The following is a 26,761-nucleotide window of genomic DNA, read 5'->3' as shown; positions in this document are numbered from 1 at the left end:
TTCATCCTTTCTTCAAAAGCCCTTTTATTTCTGGACATAATTTAAGTCAACTTTTTGGTATAACTGTCTCTAAATGTGTGTCAAATTTTTCATCCCTTCATAACTATATTTTAAAAAGACGAAACAAGCAACATACCTTTTCATGTGTCACTGACGACCTTCGCTCGTTGGGCACTATATGAGCGAATATTCCCTCTCCAGACCCCAACAAGGATGTAATCCCTCACTGGCTTCCAACCTGCAAACACCATTAACAATGTTGGACTTTTGATTGCTGCTAGGCTGCCACAGTCTTAACAGCACAAGACCCTGTTTACAGATGCTGAAGTCAAACCATTTTACCAAAGAGAATTAATCAATATATTCACTTTTATTATTAAATTATACATCTATACAATAGATCCTTAATAAAACTGCAGCTATACAAATCATTAAGAAGTAACCACGCGATATTACCCATTGCGATATAACCAAAACACTCTGAGAGGTATGTATTCATTCACTGGTAACTGGAGATCTGCAGACTATCACATCTTGAGACATACTTAGATAACAAGGACATGCACAGATGGGGCCCAGAGCGATCTAGACCCTGTCTTTTGACCATGCCACTTCCCTGTGTCGCTTTCAGTCACATAATCTATAGCCAGATAGAAGCGGTGGGGCTCCAGGAAGGGCGGTATTGTTTGTCAGTTTTTTCCATCCATCTCTCAATCCATGTCCGTGAGTCCATCAGTGCATTGGTCCAAAAACTGGAGTCAGAGTGAAAAGTCTTCACAACTGGTGGATCTCTTTCGTTGAAATTTTACAGACATTTATGATCCCAAGAAGACGAATTATAATGACTTCATTCATTCATGAAAGGATGCTCTAGAAACAATTACCCAGTCCCGTCAGCCTCAGGTTCAGCGTTCCTTTGGGCTCGTGTGAAGCATGTTAAGCTCAAAGCACAACTGATGCTGACAAAGACAGCTAACCTGCCGAAAGCAGCTGAAGCCAATAAGCTAAATCTGTAGAGCTGATTTTGAAATGTGTTTGACCACCTGCAGGTCAAACCTTTTCCCCCTCTCGTGGTAAGGATCTTAGAAAAGCAAAGTCTCCATCTTTCGTCCATGCTTTAATTCTTGTTTTTGATGTGTATTACAGGACCACTAAAGTTGGCGCTAGACTTTTTGCCTTGTTAGTGTGTGTATGGATTATTTTTTCGTAGGATCAACCAGTGTTAGATGTTTATAAAAACGTTTTCTGCTTGAAATAGAAAACACCACTTATCCCTGTAATCCAGATAATAAATCAATAAATAAACAAATCATGTCAGATGACATAGTGGCCTTTCTCTAAGTTGCAAAAAGCTCTAAGCACTGCTGGATAGCGCTGCAAAAAAAAGAGGACAAAACAAAACTTTTGTATCAGTACTTTTTGAGTTTAATACGCACCAGGTCTACACTGTGATACTTCACAGTTTGAGTCCGACCTTCTTCTGTCCACTTGACTTTTTTATATCACAAAGCAGCGCATCCACATAAAACAGTTCGTGTGATATCTAACAAATTAGCGCCCCAAGAATGGTGTTGTTACGTTAGGTACTTAACATATAGTTATGTATTTAAGGTTAAGTATCATAGATTAGGTTCAGGAACAGAAACATGTTTGGGTGTTGTAATGTTCGGTACCTAACGTAACGTAAAGTTACATACTTAGCGTGAAGTAATGTAGGGCAGGTTTAGGTAAGTAAAGTTACATTTATTAGATTTAGGATAAGAAACGTGGCCGGGTGTCATCATGTTATGTACTTAACATAAACTTATGTACTTAACATAATGTACTTAACCTAAAGTTACATAGGTTAGGTTTAGGGAAGTAAAGTTATGTAGGTCAGGTTTAGTAAAAAAGAAACATGGTTGGGCGTCATCACGTTACGTAACTTAACACTTAACATAAACCTATGTACTAAATGTAATGTACTGTAATGTTAAGTTAGACAAGGTAGGTTTAGATAAGTTTAATAGGTTAGATTTCGGAAAATAAAAACATGGTTGGGCATTGTCACGTTGTGTACTTTACATAAAGGTGCGTACATGACGTAACATACTCAATGTAAAGTTACGTAGATTAGCTTTAGGAAAAGAGACATGGTTGGGCATCATCATGTAACCTACTTAATATAAAGTTACGTAGGTTAGGTTTAGGAAAGTAACGTGGGTTAGATTTAGAAAAAGAAACATGGTTGGGTATTGTCACGTTATGTTGCGTACTTAATGTAAAGTTATGTAGGTTAGATTTAGGAAAAGAAACACGGGCATCATTACATAACCTACTTAACATAAAAGTACATAGGTTAGGTGTAGGAAAAGAAACACGGTTGGACACTGTCACGTTCTGTACTTGACATAAAGTTACGAACGTAACGTATTGTATTTAACATAAATCTACCTTAGCTTAGGTATAGGAAAGTAAAGTTACGTAGGTTAGCTTAAGAAAAAAAAATGGTGATGACAAACCTTAAAATAACTTAAAGTTCACTTGGTTTCACACGAGACGTGAACACCAGTCTCACGGGTAAAGTCCTGTGTTTGTTTGACCCATCCATCTCTCCAACCTGCCTCCTTATGCGGACTTTTGCTCTTTGTACTACTTCCTTCTTTACTCCCGTACTTCATTCATGTGATCGCAGCCTTCATAATTACATGGGTTATACTGGGTTCACTGGCTAATGATTACTTGGGTTATATACGGATTCTGGTGCATGACTTTTCGTAGGTATACATACAGAGCCTGAGAACTGCCTGCACCCAGCTAGAAATTAAGATAATACAACCTTAAACAGTGGTACAAACTCACTCAAGTACTGTGACAAAATGTATTAGAGAAGGTTGTGACTGACACGTTGACCCTGGCGCTTGCCTTAGCTGCATAAGCACCGATAAACTTGCTGCTGTGATTGTTCCATACTACTGCAAATGACTTGCATGCTGGTTAAACCAGTTTCTGTTAGTTGCTGAGCTCAACACTTCCTGTACACACCAAACTGCTGCCCGTTTGCCAAAGAACACCAAAGATACTGCTTGGGGAGGAATGGTTTGCCAGATTCGTTACTGCATGTGCTTGTGTATATGACTGCTTTGTATTTACTGAAATATGATAATCCTCTCCGTCAAAGGGCGTGTCCATTGTTTCTTTTATTCGGTTTTTATGTCATTCTGTAGCTTCCCAGTAGCGTTCTCACTAAAAACCAAACATTCAGACTTCGGTTGAAGTTTGTTTGAGGGCCCAAATACACAAAACCCACATCAAAGAACAAGTGGTGACGAAGGCTGACTGTTGCATCACCTCATGTTGCCTGTGTCTCAGCCAGAACAGCCAACTTGCACGTACGTTCTGCGCCTGCGTAAGAGGAAATAACTCTCAACACCAGCAGGTGGCGGTAGTCTGTATTCGTCATTCAAAAACGGACACCTACAGGATGGTTTCGAGATGCTAGTTTGCCAATTAGCACATTAACAACATAATAGTTGATAGTTACCGCGCGCTGGCAAACAATGACACAAAGAATTCCGAACTTTTTCACCTAAAGAGCTTAATGGCTAAATAAAAAAAAAAATCTTAACTCATATAACAAGTTTGTTTTGATCTCACGCCCTCTTGATTCTCTTCTTGTACACTGAGCTGAACTGCCAATCAGAGTGAACATGCTAAATTAGCCAAAATATGTGCTAGCTAGTGCCAATGGTGCGGGACACTTCGCAAAAACTAGAGCAACAGATGCTAATCGATGGCCCGACATTGACCGACGGTATGCCAGGGCCTTTATCATCAAACATGCTATTCCCCAAGCCCTTCTATAAACATTTTCCCACGTGACTTGACGTAGGTTTTCACATGATGCCGTTGCTACATATAAACTAACCCACCTGATGTGCTTCTTCATAACTGAGCAGAACCTTTTTTGAGAATTGCGTGTTAATGACCTTCCAAATTGGCTACATTCCTTTAACACCCCAACTCGAAATGGAAGCTAAGCAACATACTACTGCGGATGCTATGTTCGCTCAGATCCGAAAGTCACACAAAAACACAAACAAATTAACTGACAGAGGCAGCGGTTGATCACAACTCCCGTGTTCTGCAAGGTAAAATGACTGTTTTTGCCAAAGGAGTCTGGTGGCTTTAAGGAGAGCGATTTAAAGGCTCCAGTAAAGCGGAGAAAATATGACACTGACTGTAGATAAATATCTGAACCCTTTCAGTTATTATTATTCCTTCGTCACCACTTTTAGCTAACAGCTGAGTGGGCATTTATATTTAAAAAACCTTGAAAAGAACGCAGATGGACCCGCCCTTTAATTTCCTATTTCTGCTACTTTCATGATACATTATACACAAGCGCTTTGGGGTTTTTATGTACATGAAAAAATAACGCACAAGCAGAATTTGCACACTTAAATAAAATCCATTATTTCCTAAACCGTCAGCTAAAAATCCCCTCCAACTAAATGAAAGTGGTCTGAATGGTGTACAATGCTTCTTAGGGACAAGACTCTAAAGTGCTGAGGAGTTACGGATCCGTAACGTATCCAGTTAACAGAAGATTACAGGATTTAGGTTTGTCAATTTCCATGCTACTTCAAACAGTGCAGTGAAAAACAACCGAGTGAAAGGAACATTACTAAGAGTCATTACTGATGGTCAACTGGCAGATGTTGCGCATGACTGGGAAATTCAAATTTCCTTTTATTCTATGTAGAGTGGGTTGCAGAACTGAATGACAATAAGCTCCTCTCTATGTAAATGCGATTGCTTTTGTGCAAATCACATGAATAACTTCTAAAATGTTCAAATAAAAACTTGTATGCAAATTAGGCACTCATACAGTATAGGCAGTATTGTCCCCATTTCTTCTTCTACAACATTCACCACCACTGAAAAAACAAAGACAGCAGCGAATGCACGCATATCTTACAGGCCTGGCCTACATTTCCTGACTCGTAAGTACAATTTAGTGAGTCCCACTGTACTGTGGAAGAATTCAGCATTTGAGGGTTTCCAACATAATGTTTTGAGTTGTGCGCATTCAAGATGGACAGCAGCTTTCACTCGTTGCACTCGTGGCGTCCCGTTTGTCCACCCTGGCGAGACATTCATCTTTTGCTTTACACATTTTTGCAACGACAGAAACCACAGCAGCTTGATTCTGACAGTTTCACCAACATCAAATACACTAACAGCTGTAAAGATTCAGCCCACTTGCTTGTACTGGAGCATTACGAGAGTGGACTACAGGCTACAGGCGATTTGCAGTGTTCCTGGAAGATTTCCAGGGCACGGAGATGTTTTGTTGTTAGAAATCCTGCAGCAGCGCGTCCACCTGTTAGTCCTTTATAAGAGAGAGGTAAGTTTGTGGCTTGGGTCCACAGAGTGCACACTGTAGTCAGATGTAGTACTCCTTCATGTTGTCCCTGATTGAGTTGTGGAGGTGCAGCTCTGTCCTGTAGTCCGTGTACATGCTGTGTCTGTTCTCCTCTTTGATGCTGCTGCTCCTCTGGGCCCGCCGCTGCTGGTAGAGGAGGCGGCTTATCACAGCCAGAGCGCAGACAGCAATGAAGACCACCGCTGTGACCACACCTGAGAACACAGCAGGGGAGACACATTAGCAGATACCAGGGGACAATGCTGCCCACCGGGGCCGTCCCCATTAAGTTTCCTCTGATCCTGACCCAAACCGGTTACAGCAATTTGCTTTGACTCATCTGTAGCAGAGTTTAACTGTGCAAAAATTCTTACCTTTGAACACAAAATGCCGTCCTTGGATTCAAAGTACAAAACTTGACATTCCACTCATTTTTCAATTTTCCTTATATTAGCACGGCGTTCAAGTAAAAGTCATTTAATGACTGAAGGAGGTTCTGTTAGTGTATTCAAATTGTGGTTTTATTTGTTCATGCTTATAATGTAATTGCAAATTGAGTCCTTGATTGTTTTGTGTTTACTTGCATTAGAGAAATTCTTCTATAACAGATGATTGCAGCAAATCTAGGAGTGATTAAAATATCTAAAGTTTACTTATAAAACTAACAAAAAACAAGGTTTTAAATGAGCTGTAAACAACATTCAGAGCAATAACACATGAGCAAACCACTATTTCCTATGTAAAGATACAGTGAAGTAATTGCATTCCTGAGTATAACTTTATATCATAATCACCCATTGGTCTTTGCTGCTGTTTTAAAGCTTCGAGTTTAACATTTTGGCCATTGCCATCTTGCTGTTTTTGGAGCCAGGAGTGACCTTATTTGTCAAAGAGGGAGGAGCTATGAAGGAGTGAGGCATGGGTCTGACTCACAGAGTGCAGCGACACCTCACAGACAGCCTGTCACTCAAGCAGCCCTGCTCTTTAACATGTGTAACTTGGGGCCTTAGTGAAACTTAAACGGGTACGTTATAAAAAATTAACCCCTCGTACAGTTGTCATAAATGTTAAAATTAGACATAGAGACCAAAACTGTTTTTGTAGCAGGCTGTAAACATGTTTATTTCTCCTGTAAAGGTGGGCATTTTAACATGAGGGTCAATGGGGGTTGACTCTGTTTTGAAGCCAGCCTCAAGTGGCCATTAAAGGAACTGCAGTTTTTGCACTTCTGCATTGGTAGCGCCCACCCTTCAGTCTCCCCCTGGTTAGTCTCCCGTAGCCAGACCTATCTTGACAGTGCTAGAGAAAGGTCTGAAGCACACATAATCATTCTGCCATGGTGAAAAAAAGCTCTAGCTTGTTTGTATTTCTCGAAACCAATCACAAGCGTCTTGGGCGGCACAAAGCCAAGAATGCAGCATCAGTGCCCTTGTAAAATAATGTCAGCGGTGAACTTGTTTCGGTGGAATATTATTTGCTCATGTCATTAAAATGGCTGATTCACCACAAAAGAAGAGGTCGCAGCAAACTCAGAAAAGATGCTGCCACCACGGTTTAAAGATGTGACAAATCATCTCTGACTGGCCGTTTCACAAAATGGACCAGCGTCGGCCATTTATCTGACAAACAAAAACATGCACACAGTAATACACACCACAGACTTTAAGGTTAACACAATCCAGCTGGTAAAGTTCTGTACTGTTCTGCAGTTTTTAAAATGAAGCACGTCGCTATAATAAAAGGTCCAGAAATTAGACAGGCTTCACGGAGCTGATTTTTATAAATTAAGAAATGCCTCCGTCTAATCCTCCATCCTAAAGGAGGAGTGTGACATTTTGGGAAACACGCCTGTTCCCTCTCTTGTCAAGAGTTAAGATTAGAGGATTGATACCAGTCTTAGTCTCTACAGTATAAATAAGTAGGATCATTAACTTCTTGGAGTCTCCGCCGGTTGCCAGGCAACACGTACACGCTGGATTTTGGAATTGAACAAACAAGATAGAATTTGTAGATTATGAAGCTTTAGAGCTCAGTGCTGGGAGGTGGATGTTGTTACCATTGGGCAGAGGCAGGCCAGCTGTTTTCTCTGCCTCTTGTCTTTATGCTAAGCTAAGCTAACCAGCAGACCATCCCTTGAAGGAATAATTCACAAAATGACTGTTAGTATATCAATTACTCTGCCTGTGTTACCTTGAATTCTGTCTATCTCTCACACCTTCAAGTTGGACAAAGAATCCAAAAAAGACGAACACTGTTTTTGGATTCTTTGTTCACCATAGAGGCATGCGAGTCTTCTTCACAAATTCAAGGTAACACGGGGGAAGTAACTGATATACTAACGGTTATTTTGTGGGTAAAGAATTCCTTTTTAACAAGCTGACATTGTTCATTGTGTGGCATGTGGCATGGTGCCTCGACTGGGCTCATGTTTATGATCACACTAAAACCCCTTCATTCGTTAGCTAAAGTAGGGGTGGGCGATATCTTGATTATACAAAGTGTATCACGGGCTTGTTTCATGTGGGATATATAAAATGACTCTAGTAAACATAGAGTATAAATCGTCATGTCACTTTTTAAAAACCCTCTGCTAACTGCTAATAGTTGATCTGAAGATTAAAGGTCATAGCAAAAACATCAACCCACTTCCTGCCTGAGACAAACCAGGTGCTTCAGAATAACATTGCCAATATTTCTGCTTTGATTTATTTCATTATAACAATACTTTAACTTTATTATAATTGTACTTTATTTAACTTTATTTTAATGATAGTTTATTAAACTTTACTCAAGAGTAGTTTATTTAACTTTATTATAACAGTACATTATTTAACTTTATTAAAACAGTACTTTAACTTTATTATAACAGTACTTTTACTTTATCAAAACAGTACTTTAACTTTATTATAACAGTACTTTATTAAACTTTACTAAATAGTAGTTTATTTAACTTTATTATAACAGTACTTTATTTAACTTTATCAAAACAGCACTTTAACTTTATTATAACAGTACTTTTACTTTATCAAAACAGCACTTTAACTTTATTATAACAGTACTTTAACTTTATCAAAACAGCACTTTAACTTTATTTTAATAGTAGTTTATTAAACTTTACTAAATAGTAGTTTAGTTAACTTTATTATAACAGTACTTTATTTAACTTTATTAAAACAGCACTTTAACTTTATTTTAATAGTACTTTATTAAACTTTACTAAATAGTAGTTTATTTAACTTTATTATAACAGTAATTTATTTAACTTTATTAAAACAGTACTTTAACTTTATTGGAACAGTCCTTTAACTTTATAACAACTGTACTTTTTTTAAAACTTTATTATAATACTACTTTATTTAACTTTACCGTGTATACAGTACTTTACTCTATTTAACTTTATTATTGAAGTCCTTTATTTAAGTTTACTGTAACAGTACTTAACTTTATCACAATAGTATTTCATTTAACTTTATTGTAACAGTACTTTAACTTCATTAAAACAGAACTTCAGCTAATTCAAACTAATTTTAGTTTTTTATTTTGTATTTAACTCCATCATAATGACACTTTAGCTTTATTATAACAATTCTTTATTGGACTTTATTATAACTGCACTTTATTCAACTTTATTTTAAAAGTACATTAACTTTATTGTAACAGTCCTTTATCTAACTTTATTCAAACAGTATTTTATTTAACTTTATTGTAACAGTACTTTCTTTATGTTTATTTTAATAGTACTTTAACTTCATGATAACAGCACATCAGCTAACTTAAGTGATAACAGTTCTTTGTTTAACTTCTTTATAACAGAGCTTTATTCATTGTAACAGCATTTTATTTAACTTTATTTTGATGGTATTTCATCTGGCTTTATTATAATAGCACTTTAACTTTATAGTAACTCCTTTATCTAACTTTATTATAACAGTAGTTTATTTAGTAGTTTAGTATTATAGTAGCCTACAGTAGTTTAAAAGAAGATTTCAGAATATTAAGATATATACATCATGTATTGTGATATAGCCTAAAAATATTGTGATGTTATTTAAAGGCCATATCGCCCAGCTGTAGCTTAAAGCTTGTAATTTCCACCCCAAACTCCAGCAGACAGCTTTAATCTTTTCTACTTCACTGTATTGTTACATTTGGGTTTAGCTCTAAAGTGCATTTTCCAAAATGTCAAACCACTTCTTAAAATTATTTTATTGGTCTCATACTGATCTGCAGATCAGCTCGGGGTATCTCTATTGTCAACAACAATGTGTAAATAGACATAAAATGCAAAACAAAGTATTCCCTGTTAGCAGGCGCACAGAAATCCTTCATCATCATCGACTTTAATTTAATTTCAGACAAGACTGCGCGAGTGGCAGTAATGAAAATGAGCTTTAGCTAAGACTGAGTTATCAAGAGACCAGAAAAAAGAAAAAAAAAAGAATTAAGATGGAGGCAAATGGAGAGAATGACAAATAACAAACAGCTGGGACTCATTTTCAATTAAGCAAAGAAAAATAAACCAGCACAAAAGAGATAAAAAACAGACCTGCTATTACAGCCAAATCCTTCTGGGTGCCGTTTCCATGCTGCTCTTTGTCTTTATTTGCTGTTACAGTTTGATCTGGAGAGGCAGAAACACACAAATTAACAGACATTAATGTATGACGTTAATCTCTGGTTGTCACCTTTACCTGTGAAGTCTGTTAAACCTCACTGCTCTGGAATAACATTGAGTATTTTCACACGATAACCAAATTAAATTTAGCTTCACTTCCCTCTAACTCTCAGTATAAGCCCTGTAATAGCTTTATATTTGGTCTCTTTTTCTCTGTTTATCTCTCCGGTTGGATAAGTGAATTTAAATTTTCATGGACATCATTTCATCTCAATATAAAAGACTTAAGTTTCTATCCCTAATAGTGACGCTCAGAGCCGGGCGGGCAGAGTCTGAACTGCATTAAACCCTGGTCAGGAGGAGGGCACTGATAATGAAGGGTTTGCTGACACCACTGTTGGAGGAAATACTCAGATCTTTTACTTAAGTTAAATTTGCAATACCACAGTTTAAAAACACTGCATTTAAACTCTTACTTAAAGGAACAGTGTGTCAGATTTAGGGACATTTAGTGGCATATAACAGTGAGGACTGCAGATTACAACCAGCTGAAACTTCTCCTGGTTAGAATTTCTTCAGTCTTAATTGTTCAGGAGGTTTGTAGTGAGAGGCCTCTTCCTTTCCAAAATCAAATGGACCCATATGATTTAAACCGGTAAAAGCACTGAATAAAGCAGTTTCACGGAAAAAACATCAGTGTTTTTCTGACGTTCTTGTCACAAAGGGGCTGATAACTACGGTGGCCAGTTCGAAAACGTGAATGGCCCTGGAGCCAGTGTTTGGTTTGTCTGCTCTGGGCTACTGTAGTAACATGGTGGTGCAACATGGCAATCTCGTTAGACAAGGACCTGCTCCCTATTTAGATATAAACAGCTCATTCTATGATACAAACAAAAATACGTCTTGTTTTAAGGTGGTTATTCACTAAAGAAAGTACAGTTTTTTATATTTTTTATTTGCACACACATAAAACTGCCAAAAATCCAAATTGTAAAATAGAAAAAAAAATAGAAGAAACATGTCAGAGGAGGTCAAGGAACCACAGGCTCATACAAACAGACCTCCCCTCAACTTTAGGAGAAAAACTGATGATGACAAAAAAAAAAAAAAAGGGAGAAAAGTAGACGAAAGAAGTAAACTAACATTATACAGAAAAATTCAACAAAAGATAAATGACAACAGGAATGAGCAAGCAATGAGCAGTCAGTGAAAAAGAATACAATAAAAACCAAGAAATACATATAACACAGTGCAGAAAACAAAGAAAAAATAAATTATATTAAATTTCTGCCAAGACTCTTCCTAAAGCCTCCACACTGGACCTTTAAATAACTGTACAAGGTATTAGCATTAAAATATACTTGGTCTGACTCGGCTGAGTTGCATCAACAAGAATTAATTTGAACTAAGATTAGTTCTAATCAGAGTTTAGAAAAACTAGATTTAAAATGAGTCAATCCACATTTGAAATTAAGCAGAGCTCTGTTTCACAATTTTAAACTAATCCCTGTTTAGTAAGTTGAAATTTATTGATGTTAAACAACATTAATTGGAGTTTAATCAATATAGAAAACCTTTGCTTACCCAAATTAAAATAAATAAACATGGTGCACGGTGTACAGACCTAGTAAGTAGGCTACAAAATAGAGGGGAACTTAAGTTTCGGCTGCTCTGTGTCAAGTTCCTTGTTGTATTGTTTGATTGCTAGCTAAAAAGTCAAAAAGTCAGAGGCTCTAATTTCTCCCCTACTTTCAGGACTGCTTTAAAGCAACTGGCAGACAGTCTTAATGGAAAACTACAGAGAAATTCAGCAGCATAATAAAACGTACTTGAGTCTGTCCCTTAACTTTCTTTGAGGAGCTTGATTATTTGGCTCAATATGTCTCAAAAAAAGCAGCCATTTTAAAAGTTAAACCTCTTCCACTGGAAATGTAAAGTTAATACTGGACCACATTTGCAACAGAAAAAAAATGAGATTATAAACTAAACTGATGTTTAAAGAAAGGTTTAAATTGAATCTTTCTTAACTTCAGCAAGTTTTAAAGTCTGGTGCAACATGATTCAAAGTTAAACTATGATTTAATCATAATCCATGTTGATGCAACCCAGATTTAAACATATACTATGCAGGATTCTCCTAAAAGGCAATGTTAAGGCTCATACATCTGTCTCTAACATCACTTTTGACCCACTAGAAGTGTGTGGTGGCGTATTTTTCTCCCTGAATTGATAATTTTCTTCTTATTTTCTCGGGACCATTGTGCCCCCACTGCACTCAGGCAAGGTCTAAACTTTGTAAAAAGGTAGCGACCAGATGCCAGACTGTAAGCAGCAGGTATCCAAGAGACACAGTGCTGAAAAAATGCAATAGTCGAGAGGCAAAACGCCAAATGAGAGTGAATCTGGGTTTGGCTTTACAAACAGTAACTGACAATCCTGCACAGTATCCTTTAAAGAACCAAAAGTAAAAGCGTCTGGGACTTCAGCCCTGAATGTTTTCTCAAAAGCCCTGAATCTTGACGATCTATGCACTCCAGGAATACTAGCATGGATTCTGTCAACTTTCCTCGTGTGACAAAGACAGGTTGCAAGATTAGTAAATTGTTGACGCCAAATTCCTACCTTACCTGTTAGGCAACTTAAAAATAATAACATCAGACAATCGTTGCCTCTTTTAAGGTGGCAGGACTGATAATTAGTGATCCCCAACATAAGCTGTGTCATGGTTTCAGAGTGATGGAGACAGTTGGAGAACAATTAGATACAAAACAAGATGTTGGCTCCACAGGATGATTTTTTTGCTTAGCAACTATCATGTTTTTCCCAAATAATGTACAGATTTGTGGGCATGCTTTCATCTGAAATGACTTGAAATAATTGTATATATAGCTATTGTAGAATCCCCCCTGCGTTTAGGCTGAGCCCTGAATGTTAAAGAGTCTGGCTCCATCCCTGGTGTTAACACTCTAAATCTATAAACTACCTAAAGCTGTCAGATAAATGTAGTGGTATACAATATTTGGCTCTTTAGTACAGTATAAAACAGAAATACTCAAATAAAGTGCAAGTATAGTACCTCAAAATTGTACTAAAGAACAATACTTGATTAAATGTGCTTCCCCCACTGGCTGATACAGTTTTTAAATCTTGATTTAATCAGGCAGTCTGGTTGAGATTCAGACCTCTTCAGAGAGAACAAGAGGACAATCAGCAAAAACAGAAACACAATAAACAAGGAATTAAAAGAAACAGTTACAAGAATCATAAATAAACATCCAATAATAATAAAATCTCCAAGGGGAATTTAAGAGTCTAGTTTGAGGGAAGTTTGCAGTTCATGTTAATTGAAAGGTGCACAGTACCTGAAACAGTGCGTACCTGAGGGACGTCTAAGGTTCAGCAGTTACTGGTTCGTTTACTGTAGTTATTAGATTTAAATGATGAGGTAGTCTGGAAGCTTTAACAGTGGAGCTCTTTTAACAAATAACACGAGATGGACATCTTTCCTTGACTGTATGGACGTCCACTCAACCGTGTGATACAGACAACAATGATACATACATCCTGTCAAAGGCCATGTTCACATTTCAGGGTTTGATGCTCAATTCTGATCTGATCTTTCTGCCAAGACGATAACATTCATGTTTGAAGTGACCCATATCTGACAGTGTGAACGAATCTCCGCCCTGAAACTCCTCACATGCAATCAGTAATGTCACACATGTGCATTGTTGCATTTGTGAGACAGGCAGAAGGGCTGTTTCTCTCACGCCGCCAGACAGGAACACATGGCCAATCATTACTCACAATGACGTCATCAGACCTTCCTCATTCTACATAGTAATTAGCCATGTGCGTCTGGTGGCAGAGAGTGTATAGCTATTTTCAGAACAATGTGCTTTTGTTTTCAGGATAATGAGCTGTGGAAAATTGACTTTTGTTTGGACATTTTTTGGACTATGGAGGCTTCAGGATTGTGAGCTGCTGGAACAATGGCATGAGGGTGAGAAGACGAAGGAATAGAAAAGCCAGGGTTTCCCACACATTCATTTGCTTATGGCGGACCGCCACCATATCAGCATCTGCAGCCACATATTGATTTTCTATTTTAGGAGGTGGACCGTTCATTAGGAGCACTGTTGGAATGGATATTCCATGTGGTTATTCAGAGCACCACACTCTCAGAGAGCAGAGCACGATGAAAGTGAAACTCAACCATTCATTGCGTAATACAGAAATAGAATTCCCACCTACTACATTCCCATCTACAGCGCTCTCACTTCGTTTTTCCACCCTGCTTTAGATGAAACTGGCCGCATTCCCATGGAAACCACATGCTGTGTGGTCCAGTGCTGATTCTAAAGGTTTTCTTTCTTTCTTTTTTTGCGGTTAGCTTTAGGCAACAAAAACGTAAATATGTTATTTGAGTGATGTTAGTGCATGACGACTGTATGTAAATTGCACAATGTAACATTATAACATCATTGACTTTTGGTTTCACCCAGGACACAAATGCAGTCTCCTGGGTCAAAGTCTGGTTTTGTTTGACCCATCCACCTCCCCTCCCTCCCACACTATACGTACTTTCTCGCTCTTTATACTACATCAGATGCTCTGAGCGTAAAGTATTGCTGCGGATGGGTTCAAACTGGTTTGGGGACCTCAGAACTGCATCTCTGCTTTATGCAGATGATGTGATTCTGTTGGCTTCATCTCACTGTGACCTCCAGCAGGCACTGGGGTGGTTTACAGCCGACTATGAAGCGGTCAGGATGAGAGTCAGCACCTCCAAATCTGAGGCCATGGTTCTCTGTCGAAACCGGTGGATTGCCCTCTTTGGGTTGGGGGGAGTTCCTGGCTCAAGCGAGGGAGTTCAAGTATCTTGGGGTCTTGTTAAGGAATGAGGGTAGAATAAAGTGTGCGATGGATTGGTGGTTTGGTGCGGCTTCTGCAGTGACGTGGGTGCTGTGATGGAACATCGTGGTGAAGAGGGAGCTGAGCTGGAAGGCGAAGCTTTTGATTTACTGGTCCATCTACGTCCCAACCCTCACCTATGGTCATGAGCTCTGGGAAGTGGCCGAAAGAATGACGTCGCGGATACAAGAGGTCTGAAAAGAGTTTTCACCATGGGGTGTCTGGGCTCAGCCTTAGAGATAGGGTGAGGAGCTCAGACAACCGGAGGAAGCTCGGAGTAGAGCTGCTGCTCTTTTGCGTTGAAAGGGGTCAGTTGAGGTGGTTCGGAAAACTAATCAGGATCTTCCTGGGCACCTCCCGTTAGAGGTGTTCCAGGCACGTCCCACTGGTAAGAGGCCCCTTAGAAGACCCTGAACATGCTGGAGGGATTCTATATCTCATCTGGCCTGTGAGCACCTCAGGGTCCTCCAGGAGGAGCTGGAAAGTGTCACTGGTGAGAGGGACGTCTGGGGTGCTTTGCTTGGCCTGCTGCCCCCATGACCTGGCCCCGGATAAGCAGATGAAAACGGATGGATGAGTTTACACTGGAGTTAGCTGAAAGTCCAGTTGAACTCATAAAGATACTAAAGGATGCCTTTGGGGTCGTTATCACATGCCAATGGGCTTGACAAAGCGTCACTAATGTGATTGTGATTGATGCCCTGGGAATAAGAATTGGCTGCATTTGTACAGCGTGATCATCAAACATGCAGATCCAAGCACGTATGAGAAAAATACCTGATTTCCAATATGTCTGTTCTCACAGCGGTCACATGGCTAGTGTTCGGATATGTACTGGATTTTTTTTTTTTTAAAGATATTTTTTTGGGGCTTTTTAGCTTCTTTAATGTATAGGACAGGTAAGCGTGAAGGGGAGAGAGAGAGGGAGTGACATGCAGCAAAGGGCCACAGGCCGGAGTTGAACCCGGGCCGCTGCGGCAACAGCCTTGTACATGGGGCGCCTGCTCCACCACTAAGCTACCGGCGCCCTGATATGTACTGGATTTAAGGACATCTAATTGGAAGAAATCTGATTTCTGTGTCACATGAGGACCACATCTGCTTTTAATGTGAACGTAGCCTGTGTCACACTGAACTGGGCATAGTGGTAAATGAGCCTTAAAAAAGTGGCTGGTGGTTCTATTGCATGTTATAGCTCCACAAGATGAGCTGTTTCATATAGCTGCCAAGACGACGACAACATTTTCATTATGCTCTGAAGGAGTGAATCTCGGTGCAATCAGCCAACTCTGAGCTCAATCTGTTGCCTCAGCAGACGGGACAATTAGGACAACATCTGACATGTATTTATCTTTTATGATGTACATTTATATATGTTGTGGCAATATGGCACTGGCCCAGAACCTTATTCATCCTATAAGCGTCACTGCCTCTGCTAGCTCTGATAAAGACTTCACGCTTTGTGTAAAAACATTAGTTGCTGCACCCAATTAAAAAGCTCCAGCCGGGGTGTTGGTGGCTTAGTGGTAGAGCAGGCGCCCCATGTACAAGGCTGTTGCCGCAGCGGCCCGGGTTTGACTCCAGCCTGTGGCCCTTTGCTGCACGTCACTCTCTCTCTCTCCCCCTCACGCTTATCTGTCCTGTCAAATAAAGGCTAAAAATGCCCAAAAAATATCAAAAAAAGCTCCAGCCATGACTGTGTGCTGCATTACAGTGCCTCCATTCACACCAAACAAATATTCATATTAATAATTGGAAAAAAAGATCTGAATAGTTAAAAGACATTTGTGTGAGTGTGAAGACGCTGGTGCAGACAGCTCTGTAAGTAAAATCTGAGATGCATCTGTTCTGTCAGACAGACGAGTGAAACACACAGCTGGAACGTGTCTGTTTAGACACACTGTGATTAAATTCACCAGTCACAAGTTAAGAACTGTAACAGTTCAACAGGAAGCCAGTTAAGACTGATAGCTCTGCTTTGAGTTGATTTGCTCATTTTCAGGGAGCCTAAGGCGCCTGTGACACAAAGATGTTAGTGGGTCAGCTGCTATTTTTAAGGCTTCACTCTGGTTTTCTGGTAACACAAAACTAATCTGTTTTAACGAGGATACATCACCTTTGCACAGCATGTTGCCTGAAGTGAAGCTGCTCAGAAGGGTCCACCTTTTCTAAAGTAATCAGATCACTTCAACAAGATCCTGACAAACATGTGCTGCAGTTCCTCTGATGGACACTAGAAGCTGTCTCCGAGAAACGTAGCTGCAAATGTCTTGTGTTGGATGTCGTCAAAGCAACCGCCACTATTATTGTTTTCTGTGGACAAGGCCTTGATTTCTGTTGGTATGGTGCGTCCAGCTTCTGCCCCTGTGAAGTGCGATGGACTTTGAAGCCAATTTTATACATGTAACTGCAACTCCTGGGTCCGTCACGGTATGCTTTGAGCCCCAAAAGACTTTTATCCCATAGACTTACATTGTGAAAGAGATGTGTGTAGTGTCACAACCCCCATGATATGACTTGTTCCACTACCAGGATTTAATTTATCTGGTCTGATAACACTTTTAAAGTCTATAAGAGCCTCATCAAAGAAGTACAAAATAATATCTACACTATATCAGTGTTTACTAGAGAGAAGAGGAAACACGACACTGAGAGTAAAGTTGAAATGGGAAAAAGAACTATGTGTGAATATGACAGAAGATGAATGGTTGTATATTTGAAGAACACAACAGTCTACAACACCCTCTCGTACTTGGAGAGAGCACTGGAAGAATATAATTAGATTCTTTATTACACCACAGATTAAGAGCAAATACCTGTCTATAAAGCAACCGTGTTCGGCTCTGTCCTGAAATTGTGCAGTTTTGGGTAAATGTTCACGTGGTTTTTATTAGAATCTTGGGTTATGATGTACCTTGATCATGCATGGTATTGTACTCAGGCAATAAGGCAGGAGGAATTGTGTTAAGAGAAGACAGATACCTCCTGAAAATGTTGTTTGCAGCCTGTAAAAAGGCCATCACGAAGAGATGGTATAAGGCAGAACCACTGACAGAAGATGAATGCTTGAATATTGTGAACGAAATATATATGATATGGAAATGTTTACCCACAGGATAAAGACTCAAGAGGAGCGATGTCGAGAGAGAGGGCAATCTGGAACTTATTTCTATTTGTTTGTATTCCTTTTTTTCTCTACCTTTTTTATAACATTTGGTAAAAACAATAAAATAAAGTGTTAAAAAAAATAAAGTCTAGAGGAGCCTCATGACTGAATTAAGTTCAAGTTAGCGGAGTGCTTGACCGGAAGTTAGCTGCTCGACTAACAAAGCCTCTAGTGTGTCTGCTCTATGGATCCACTGACGTGGAAGATCCAGGGTTAAGACCCAGGAAGTCAAACTTTTTTGGCTTCGAGCGCAACTGAGCAACTTTCACAGGAATAAACAGGGCTCAGCCTCCAACACTGTGTCCAGTTCTCTTTGTACATCCATGGTTAGCAAGGTGGATGCTGAGGCTGCTATTGACACAGGGTGAAACAACACCACAGTGTGTCACATCAGGTCAAACTGCAAAGGTCAGCGTCACTAATCAGCAGTGCGAACAGTTTGAGAAAAACCATGAAACTGCTGGGACAGTTTTAGAGCTGCTTTTTAGATCCATAAAATATCTTGGACACAAAGTACTTCTACTGCAGTGGGTGGCATGGCCATCAGGATGGAGTTTGAAAAACCCAACAGCAATTTCACTTTCTAAAAACCATGACCTGGCTACACAAGATAATCCACAGACCCTGTTGTGAGCAGTTTCATGTAGGAACTTCTTTCTGTTTCAGGATGCGAGTCGAGGCAGAAGAGCGTCATTTACCTCATGAGCGATACCTGGGCCAGTGTGCTTCATGATATTAAAGCTCACCATGTTCCAGCAGACTTCCATGACTAATTATTGACTTTCACCTTTATTCAGTTATTTATCATTATTTGGTGAATAAATAAGCTTTTATCTCTTTGTAAACTCTTCTCGTCTCCCATCCTTGTTGCAGCCAAAGAGCCAGGTTGTGACAGTGCATCTACTCACGGGCAAGAGGCCACGTTAATGCTGTCCTCCATGACAAAGTGGCAACGAGCAACAAAGCATTATGGTTTGCCCAGGGAATGTGAATGGAGTGATGTCGGACACAATTCAAATAAAAATAGTAGACATTTTAGCACATGCAGTCCAGAGAGAAATTGTATCTGAGGCTAGGGAGTGCACATTCTTAGAGAACCACCGATGTAAGTACATCTGAGCAGCTCTACTGTAGTTGCACATAAGCTTCGTTTCCAACAAGAAGTCCAGGTCAGTTCAGTTTGTTTCAAATTAGAAAAGTTAGTTTTGTGTTGCCAGTGACAAAAGTTGTAAATGTCACAAATAAAACTGTTCTATTCCATCCTATTTTCTTGTCACCCCTCCGTTAAGGTACCGAGCACGCTGGCTGATACCGAAAGGTGGAGCTAGAAACACTGCACTCTGCTTGATCAGTAGAGAATCGACAGTAACCAGTGCACAAACATGTTATTTCTAAATATCCCACTGATTACAACAGAGACTGTAAACACCCCTGTCAGTCTGTGCAACCCTGTTTGGTGCGCAATCAGACCCAGAACTGTCTGCAGTGGACACGCAAAACACATCTAGGGTTTAGGTACATGTCTGTATGGGTTGTGTTTAGGTGTAAGGGTACTGTAGTGAAAGTATTGGGTGGAAATATGATGCATAGCCATACACACACATTTATACTGTGCAGCACCCCTGAGCTAAAATATGCATAGGTGTAGGTGAACAATGTGACGCCTTAGCCATCCTCTAGTGAAGCTGAGACAAGGAGGGAAAAGGTCAAGGGAGTGGCGAGAAAGAGCTAAGCTGCGACAACAATGACTTGAAATCTCGGTACAGGCCGAAAGAGAAACTAATTAAGGCTGCCACTATCTTATTTTATGGTTGATTAATGTGTCAATTATTTTTTAATTAATCGTTAAGTCCATGAAATGTCAGTTATAGTGAAAATCGCCCTCCATAATTTCCCTTTAAATAACTTTTGTGTTTCTTCAGTCATTCAGATATGTGACGTACACTGACATAAAGAAAAGCAGCAAATCCCCACATTTAAGGAGCTGGAGACAGAAAATGTTTCTGAATAAATAACTGGAGAGATTAATTAACTCTAAACAGTCTTTGTCATGAACTAATTGATTAGTAGGGGAGAGGGACAGTTTCAGAACAGTCACCTTTTTCATGTCACTCAAGTTTTCAGGCCTGAATTTGATAGAAAAATCCTCAAACTGATCAGAGATGAAAAACACCGCTTGCATGATTTTAGTCAACAGCTCAGAATAAAAACATTTGTGTATCAAACAGCTGCCAGCGCGTTTGTTGCCCAGCATGTTGCTTAACCTGGAAATGACTGTTTCGTGGCAGTGTGTGTGGGCGATTGAAACAGCAGTGTGTGTTTTACCCTGCAGTATGTGCGAGGTGGACTCCGCCAGTGCTCCACAATTTGACTGGACCAACGGACCACGGATGGTGACCAATGAGCTTCCTCGATTCGTCAGCGCTGCCTTCAGCGGTGCGACGTGATTGAACTGGACCGAGGAGAGGCAGCCAACGAAGCCTTTAGAAGCTGCCTGCATCACTTCCTCGTTGAGGCTCTCCCTCCCTGCAGAGACACAGTTGATGGGAGAAAATATAAGTTGTTACTGAAGGTGACATTTTGAATTTTTTGAATAATAATTTCTGAGTAACAAAAAGAGGGATAATGTGGGAGTTTTTCAGCAATTTTCTCCAACGTGGTGGGCGGACTTACTGGTGACTTTGCCCAATGTCAGGGATCTGATTAAGATCAGCTCTGCATCAGATGACAGTGTGTACTTTCTGTGGATGTCCTGGTCGATCTGGTTGAGTGGAGAGAAATCAAATAACAAGGCAATTACAAGAAATCCAAACCGAGGTAACACCAGCAGCAGCGGCAGCACATTTCAATACATTATAGATTGTGCATTGTCTTCTCCTACAGCTTCATACAAAACCATTATCTGCCCACAGTTTGCTTTGAAGTGATTCAGACCTTTCACTTCTGCACCGCCACGCTGACTCAGTTGCATCACTTAACTTGATGATCCGCGATAAAACACTACAGGATTCTGATTACGTCCAGCGTTGTTATAAAAGGCCGGCTGATGACCCGGCTCAGAATAGATTTCACTGCAGTAAGACATTAATTTATTATGTACTGTCAAGTGTTTGAATAGCAGCAATAAGATTTCAATTCAATTGTAGTTCCTGACTGACATGATAAATTGTGTTATTGTATTGTATTGGATTCATTAATAAATGTGTTGCAGTTATTGTTTGTTGGTTTATAATCTTGGAACACAGCGGGCCTTTCTATTATTTTACATTGTGGTAATTTAAAAAATCTGCATTTTATTTTTAACAAAGATGCTCATAGTCAGCAAAGACAAAAAACCAAACATTTAAGCTCTACTCTCCAGCCATTGAGGAAGCTTTCCACCACATCTTACAGCCCTTATCAGCAGATGGACTGCTTGGCAGCCAGACCAGGAGTTTCATTTATAAACATTGCATACGCACAAAACGAGGCCTGAAAGACGCGTACGCCACTTTCCACACAGAAGCTGTGATCTATAAATGCAGCCTTAATGGGAGAAACTTTTTGAGAAACCTTTCGGAGGGTTTGTTCTGCTCACCTGTACGTAGAGGTTTTTCCCCACTCGGTGGATTCTGATTCGATGGAGTCGTCCATCTGCCAGGTTACTGAGGACGGGGCTGAACACATCTGGACTCCTGTCTGTCTGAAGGTGATACCAGATCTGCAGACTCCCTGGACACAAAGCATGAAAACACAAATAGTGCTCTCCTTTAAATGGACCTCTACACAAATCCCTATCTGAGCGCTTCATGACGAGTGATTCACGATTGCGCTAAATGCAAATTTAAAAGCCAAGGACTCAAGTCCAGTCCAAAGATGTGAAAACCTCACTTTGGCTTCAAGTGTGCCACCATTGCTGTATAATGGCTGCTTGGAGAGGAGAATACACCTCTTTACTGAAATGATGTGGCTGCTCATATATAAATAGAGCGCTATATCTAAACTTCTTCAATTGCCTTTTGAGATATACAAATATTTATCTCATAGCTCTTCGCTCCCACACAGAACAAGTCAATATGTGCTCAGTGTTCCTCCCACACACACAATCGCTGCCAGATCAAAGAGTCAGATAGCTATGCATTGTCAAGTGGAGCTGGGTCAATATTACAATTCCCGGTCTGTAGGTGAAGGGCTTTGTGTAGTGATTCATTTCAAATCCTGAGAGTGCTCCTATAGATGAAGGTCACTGTGGATGAAGTGTCTCCTCTGCCCTTCAGTGTTTACAGAGAGCCGAGGAACATGGGAGTTCTGATTTAACACAAAAGAGTGTCTTAGGACACTGACACCGACTCTGACTAACAACTGCACTGTCACTCAATATGATACTCCAAAGTTTGGATACAGCTTAAAGGCTGTCAGCTTAAAGCTTTGAGGCCTTTCTTGTGTCAGGAGCTGAAAACGCTGAGATACGGCGTTGACAGCAGGGAAATATTCTGTAACAAGTGAGGACCTTTTTCTGAAATTTTCTCCAGGCTTAAAGTGAAACAGTTTGGTCCAAGCACCATTGGGTCTTTTTATCTTTATTCTTTTATTGTTTTGTTTACTGTCTGAGGTCTTCTGAAAAACGTTTTACTCTGGATATACAAGGACTTTTATCGTGCATATGGTGTGGTTTAATGTACCGGACTGTAAGACTCCCAATGAAGAAAGATGCAGAGGAGGAGCAGAACCGTGGAGGTTAAATCTATTCATTAGGCCGTAATTACTTTGCACAAAGTTGTGGGGGCGGCTCTGGTATGATATTCATGCTGGCAGCTGTAGCAGCAGTAGGATGCACATTAGCTGCCTGCTCACTGTCAGCCTCAGTTTTTGTTCTGCTCAACACCTTACAACATGAAGATAAATTTGAGGTGTCCCTAAAATCTGATTTTGAGGTTGTCAGGTTGTCGTGTGCTGATTAAATGACCCCAGACGACCTGAGACACCCTTAACCCTGCCTATCCCTCACCCTTAACCCTATTCGCACAATGTTTTGACAGGCACGTCTCTGCAATAGCCTCTTACTGGAGGTAAAAAAAAACCCTACTACAGTAGCTGAAGAGCAACGGGTTTATGATTGAATCCTTTTTCATTTAAGTGGATTCCACTTTTTCCCACCTATAAATGACGATCTCCGAGTGAACTATGGTGTGTGCCGTTCGGCGGTGCAAAACGTAAAGTGGACCAGGCCACTGTCAAGGAAGCAATCTCCTGGGCCTGTGTAATTATGCAAAATGATTCTGTAACCATGGCAACGCAATTGTGTCAGCCTGTGAGTGCAGGGATTTTCCCTGATAATCTGAAAAAGGGGTTAAAACGGAGGACAGAGGTGTGTTGAGCGTGTGTCCTTCCCCTCAACCCCCTCGTGTCTTGTTTTGGCCCTGTTTCTGTCAGTCTGTCATTATTTGCAACACGTGAGAGCCAGTCGACTAAAAATGCTCATTACCAGCTACTGCCTCATGAGCTCTTTGTCACCAGACAAGTTAAATAGAGTGTGACTTATTATTCCAAAAACATGTTTGTACCATCGACCTCTGTCTCGCTGCTAACCATGTCTCTGTTGTGAAGCTGTTTTACCGCCAGACAGGAGAGTTCAGATTCTAAGTACGGTTTAAAAAATGTTTAGTTCAAAATGTGCACAATGCCTAACCAAATACATGGATAAATAATTTAGTTTATCAAGTTTAAAATGCTGTATAAAAGGTATAATGTTCATGATTGCAAAGTTGAAGCTAAGGCATTAGTTCATTGTTTTTTATTTCTGTGGAACTAATGTCCATTGTCAGGCGTGTTGCTATGGCGGACTTTGCTGTGGGACAGTGTGAGAATGTCTCGTTAGACTCCACTTTTGTTTTGTTACTCTCTGAGGTCAAAGCTGACGGTCAGAAAGATGGTTGGAGAGACGTTCCAAGAACTTTAAGAGCTTTGAGAAACTCTTTTCATGACAAGCAGCCAACGAGGTGTTTTATTTCACTTTCTTTCTCGTTCGCGATGACCGCCATTTTGTCTCCTTTTCTGTCATGTTACACTTTGTACAATGTATTGATGCATTCTCTGTTATGTTTACTCTGAATAAGTTTTCACAGCATGACAAGGAGATGCTTCAGAGAGACAGAAATGCCCAAATAAACGCCCGTTTGAAAGAACCAACCTGTGTCTGTGTAGTTGTGAAACGAGCTACACAGATAAAACTGTATGCTGACGACACACAGCTAATAATCTTCATAAGCTACACCCCATTTTGGACACTGATTTCTCAAAGTAGGGCTGACACAAAAAACGTAAAACTGCAATCCCTAATATTAGCCCTTTTTACACAGAGATTGCACCATTGGGTCGCTACGAAGTCCCTTCATGCTGCCTATGCCTTTTTACACAGAACCACACAACGGCAGCATCATTCTGCTCCATTGTGTGAGATAAGACAGCAACCTCGCATCGTGAGAGCAAAGAGGTATGATGGTTGTGACACTTAACACAACAACGTCAGCCTCTAGTGTGATATATAACATAATGTATTGGCAGTACTTTATAAACAGTAACAATGGCAACAATCATTTACAGTCCCTGTCATATGGCAGCTGATCTTGTCTTCTGCTCCAGAGCTTCCAGAACTCATTGTACTTCCAATTTGCGGACATTTTCGGTTACTGTTCTTTGTCTTCGAGTTAGCCACTAACGGCCACTTTTTAAATCTCCCACGCTGGGTTACGTGCATAACACGTCAACCCAAGATCCCCTCCTGCCGGGTGTCCCTTTGATACAAACATCGCTTTAGCACTGTTATCACGCTCTGTTCCTGACTCAGAGGTGAGACAACTCTGTTCCCCCATTCTGTGATTGTACCTTTTTGTACAGAATGGCGAGGTGGCAAAGTGGCATGAAATTCTCACTTTCAAGAGGCAGTGTAAAGGGGGCTATTGAAAGCCAACCACAAAGGGTAGCAAATAACCGCTGCAACTGCTATGTTCATGTTTTTTTCTTTTTTCATGGCAGTGACGCACAGCGAGCAGGACGAGATCTTGGGCGGCACAGGTGTGACATTTTGACGATGTGTTACATGTGCGACCCCTGATACAAATGCCAGCAGGGTGATATGCCATTTAGTGTCTATTCTGCACTGAGTGCTACATGATTTTTCCTGGTCACTGAGAGTTGAAATATATTCGACTTGGATAAAACGCTGCAGCCAATTGTCACTGTCACTTATTGGCTGTCAAATCACAGTGGTGGAGGGGCTGGACAAAGAGTTTACCACAAAGACCAGCTGTCACATCGCTAAACAACAACAACAATGGAGAGGAAATTACTTCTGAACCCACACAGACTTCTGGGTCCGTCCTCTCTCCCTACACACTTCAGCCTTCCCTTCATCCAGAGCAGGTATTCTACCTTTTGCCGACATTTTACTTCTGTGGATATTCTGTATCATAGCAACCAGAGAAACCCAAAGTGTCTCAGGTTAAAAAATGCTATTGCCCTTGTTGCGCCTCATTGCCCCTCTGTGTTCTTTATTTAACAACGAACAAGTATTTAATTTGTTTAAAGACTGTGTGATCAATATGCTTAATAATAGTCCAACAATAAAGCTTATTTTCAAAACACTAAGATCAGGATAAATGAAGTAATTTGCAAAAACAACACAAAATTGCAGTCCCTGTAGAGCCACTTTAATGACAGCAAATTCCTTCACTGTGACGGCACTAACTCTAAGATGAACATAGTAATGACAACTTGCTATTGGTCCACAGCGAAAATCTGCCTGTCTAAAGTCACCAAGTTGAAATTGATTCACTGATTCCACATATAAAGCGCGACAAAATAATCTTAAATGTATACTAAGCAGGATTTCCTAAAAAATAGTGCACAGACTCAAACAGAATCCCTCTCAATCATCACTTCTGACCTACGAGAGGTTTGGGGCAGTGTATTTATCTGCAGAGACTCTGCCTTCTGCCTGTATTTTCTGATTTTCTTTTTATTCTAATGTATTGGGAATGTTTCTGGGCTTTTATGCCTTGGCCAAAAACATCACGCAGGTGAGGTCTGGACTTCACAAAAAGATACTGATCGGGTAGTAGCAGCACACATCAAAGAGAAAGCTATAAATCAGCAATGAAAAAGACGCACATATGGCGAGGCGGACAAAACTTGTTTCAAGAACAAGAGTGAATCTGCAGTTGGCTTTCACTTTCACTGGCGAGCTCTGGGGGAGAGGATGGGGATGCAGAACACATATAGTTGGCCTGTTTTCTGTCAGGTTCTGGCTGTTAGCTTAGTTAGCTGCTAAAGTCCCGGCTTTTCCATTATGACAAATGTGACATTCCTACAAGAGTAGCTTGCAAAGTACGTACAAGCAGTGTAGGCAATTGTTAAAACAGTTGAAAGACGACCTGGGACTGTTTCTGTGAGTTTGTTTTACAGTGATAAAATTAAAATTACTGTTAAAAGGAGTCTGATGGATTTGATGATAGCGATTTTGGGACTGATTCTAGTTAAACAAAGAGGATCCTATTCTTTAACAGAAAGGTCTATCTCTGTTGGGGTCCTTTGAATTATCTTGTTAGATACTAAGAATAACAAGCATTTGAACTGCAGCCTGACCGCTGCTCTCATTCAATACTGGACCAATTTAAAAAGA

The 26,761-nt window shown here is 40.2% G+C and overlaps 1 protein-coding gene across 1 annotated transcript in view; it reads right to left on the bottom strand.

The window, feature by feature from the left end:
- Nucleotides 1-369: 369 nt before the first annotated feature.
- LOC126392901 (contactin-associated protein-like 5) overlaps nt 370-26,761 on the bottom strand; it is a 179,777-nt gene continuing 153,385 nt past the window's right edge. Inside the window, exons 20-24 of the mRNA XM_050048626.1 lie at nt 21,680-21,813; nt 20,776-20,863; nt 20,428-20,628; nt 9,954-10,028; nt 370-5,622 (exon numbers count right to left, since the gene is read on the bottom strand). Coding sequence (XP_049904583.1) covers nt 5,429-5,622; nt 9,954-10,028; nt 20,428-20,628; nt 20,776-20,863; nt 21,680-21,813 — 692 coding nt within the window. The 3' untranslated portion in view covers nt 370-5,428. The remainder of the gene's footprint in view (nt 5,623-9,953; nt 10,029-20,427; nt 20,629-20,775; nt 20,864-21,679; nt 21,814-26,761) is intronic.

The sequence above is a fragment of the Epinephelus moara genome, chromosome 7 (genome assembly GCF_006386435.1).
Source record: "Epinephelus moara isolate mb chromosome 7, YSFRI_EMoa_1.0, whole genome shotgun sequence".
Classification (NCBI taxonomy): domain Eukaryota; kingdom Metazoa; phylum Chordata; class Actinopteri; order Perciformes; family Serranidae; genus Epinephelus; species Epinephelus moara.
The sequence above is the reverse complement of the archived record's forward strand: the minus strand, read 5'-3'. Positions and strand labels throughout refer to the sequence as shown.